The sequence below is a fragment of the Phytophthora parasitica genome (assembly GCF_000247585.1).
Source record: "Phytophthora parasitica INRA-310 unplaced genomic scaffold supercont2.244, whole genome shotgun sequence".
NCBI classification, from domain to species: Eukaryota; Oomycota; class Peronosporomycetes; order Peronosporales; family Peronosporaceae; genus Phytophthora; species Phytophthora nicotianae.
Window position 1 is genome coordinate 4,383 of NW_008649230.1, and position 1,504 is coordinate 5,886.

Below are 1,504 nucleotides of genomic sequence, written 5' to 3' on the forward strand. Positions count from 1 at the left end.
AGACGATTGCCAGCTTGACGTCTTCGGCGACACCACGGACGAGGAGCTTCACGACTTTTGGGCTCCCAATCGCCCACGTCGCTGCTAAACGATGTATCGTTGGCACCCAAGACGGCTGCCTTAGCACCTTGCTGCGTCGTGCTACTCTCTCCGGCTGTCTCCGTTCGCTTACCTTCTCTTCCGCCGTCGTCCGTTGCTGCTCCGCTGTCCCCAAGTAACTCAGACTCGGATGAGTTGGTTGCTGAGACTGTGATCTTGCCAGACTCGACTGTGCGTTCAGTTCCTCTGGTGTCGCCTGCGGAGTCTTCTGTTGTTGTTGCTGCTGCTACTGTTGTTGGGCGCCATGAGACTCCCCCCATGTTTGCGGACGCTGATCAAGACGAGTGGGAAGATCCCTACTCGGCTGTCAACTTGAAATTAGCGGCCCAAGATGATACTGAGCGCCCGCCCGTGGCTGATCCCCCAGAGTTCCACCCAATATCATATGCGGAGAACCTTTGCTACAAGGCCAATGCCCCGTTCGACCCAGATCAGGTCTGGCAAGTGCGTCTTCTCATCGATCGCTATGGTGAGCTACCACACGTTGCATTCTTGGTTGAATGGGAAACGGATGGTGTTCAGCTGGCATGGGAGTGGCCTGAGAACTTGAAGGGCGTCTACTGGTGTATGAACCAGGTGAACGCGTGCAAGCGTATCTCGTTTTACAAGAACTTCGATCGTTAACTTCCGCAGAGCTGGGTCATCGGAGACGAACTTGTGCTTTCTGCACTCGTTCCAAGCGGCTTGCTACGGGCTTGGGCAGGACGGCCTGGTTAACAGTGGACACTGGAACCGCTTCTGCCGTGCCCAGAAGAAGGGTTTCCCCAACGGCGGTCTCACGCGTGAGATTGACGCGTTCTTCAACTTCATTCGTGCTGAAGGAGTCCCGCTGGATTATCTTCAACTGTTCAAGAAGGTCCAGAAGTTCTCGATGACGACCGTGGCTGAGCTGGAACGCAAGGCACTCCAGTTTCCGGATGGCTGCTACATCGTCCATGCGGGTCAGCACTACGTCGAACACTGCTTCGCGCTTGTGGTTAATCATGACCCTGCGAAACAGGAGTTCCCGGTGATAACCTTCGACGATTACAACGAATCTGCAGCTCCGCCTTGTTCGTTGGAACCTGTCTGCTAGCTGGATTGGCTCAAGCGTGTCTACGCCGTCTATCGCATTGCTGCTGAGGTTCCCATGACGCCGAAAAAGTCGATGTCGAAGAAACAGCGATCGCGCAAGAAACTGAAGCTTTGCCGAAACTAGGACAGACATGAGCTTCAATACATGTAGGCCTTGATCCCCCTTTTCATTGTTTCTTGGTTCGTCTTCGCTGCTTCAAACGTCGTCAAGCTTCAAATGCTGCAACCAAATCAGGAACTTGGTTAAGGTTTTCCGCTGGTTCCCAGGTAGGTTCCTCTTCACCCACCCACTCCACAAGAAATTGCGTACGTTGCCGATGGCGACGCTTTC

The 1,504-nt window shown here is 54.1% G+C and overlaps 1 protein-coding gene across 1 annotated transcript; it reads left to right on the forward strand.

Moving 5' to 3' along the window:
- Positions 1-357: 357 nt before the first annotated feature.
- PPTG_19987 (hypothetical protein) lies at positions 358-1,174 on the forward strand (the record flags this gene model as incomplete). The annotated part of the gene is made up of 2 exons (XM_008918612.1): positions 358-698; positions 733-1,174. The coding sequence occupies 2 exons, from the start codon at positions 358-360 to the stop codon at positions 1,172-1,174; spliced, it is 783 nt and encodes a 260-aa protein (XP_008916860.1).
- Positions 1,175-1,504: the final 330 nt, after the last annotated feature.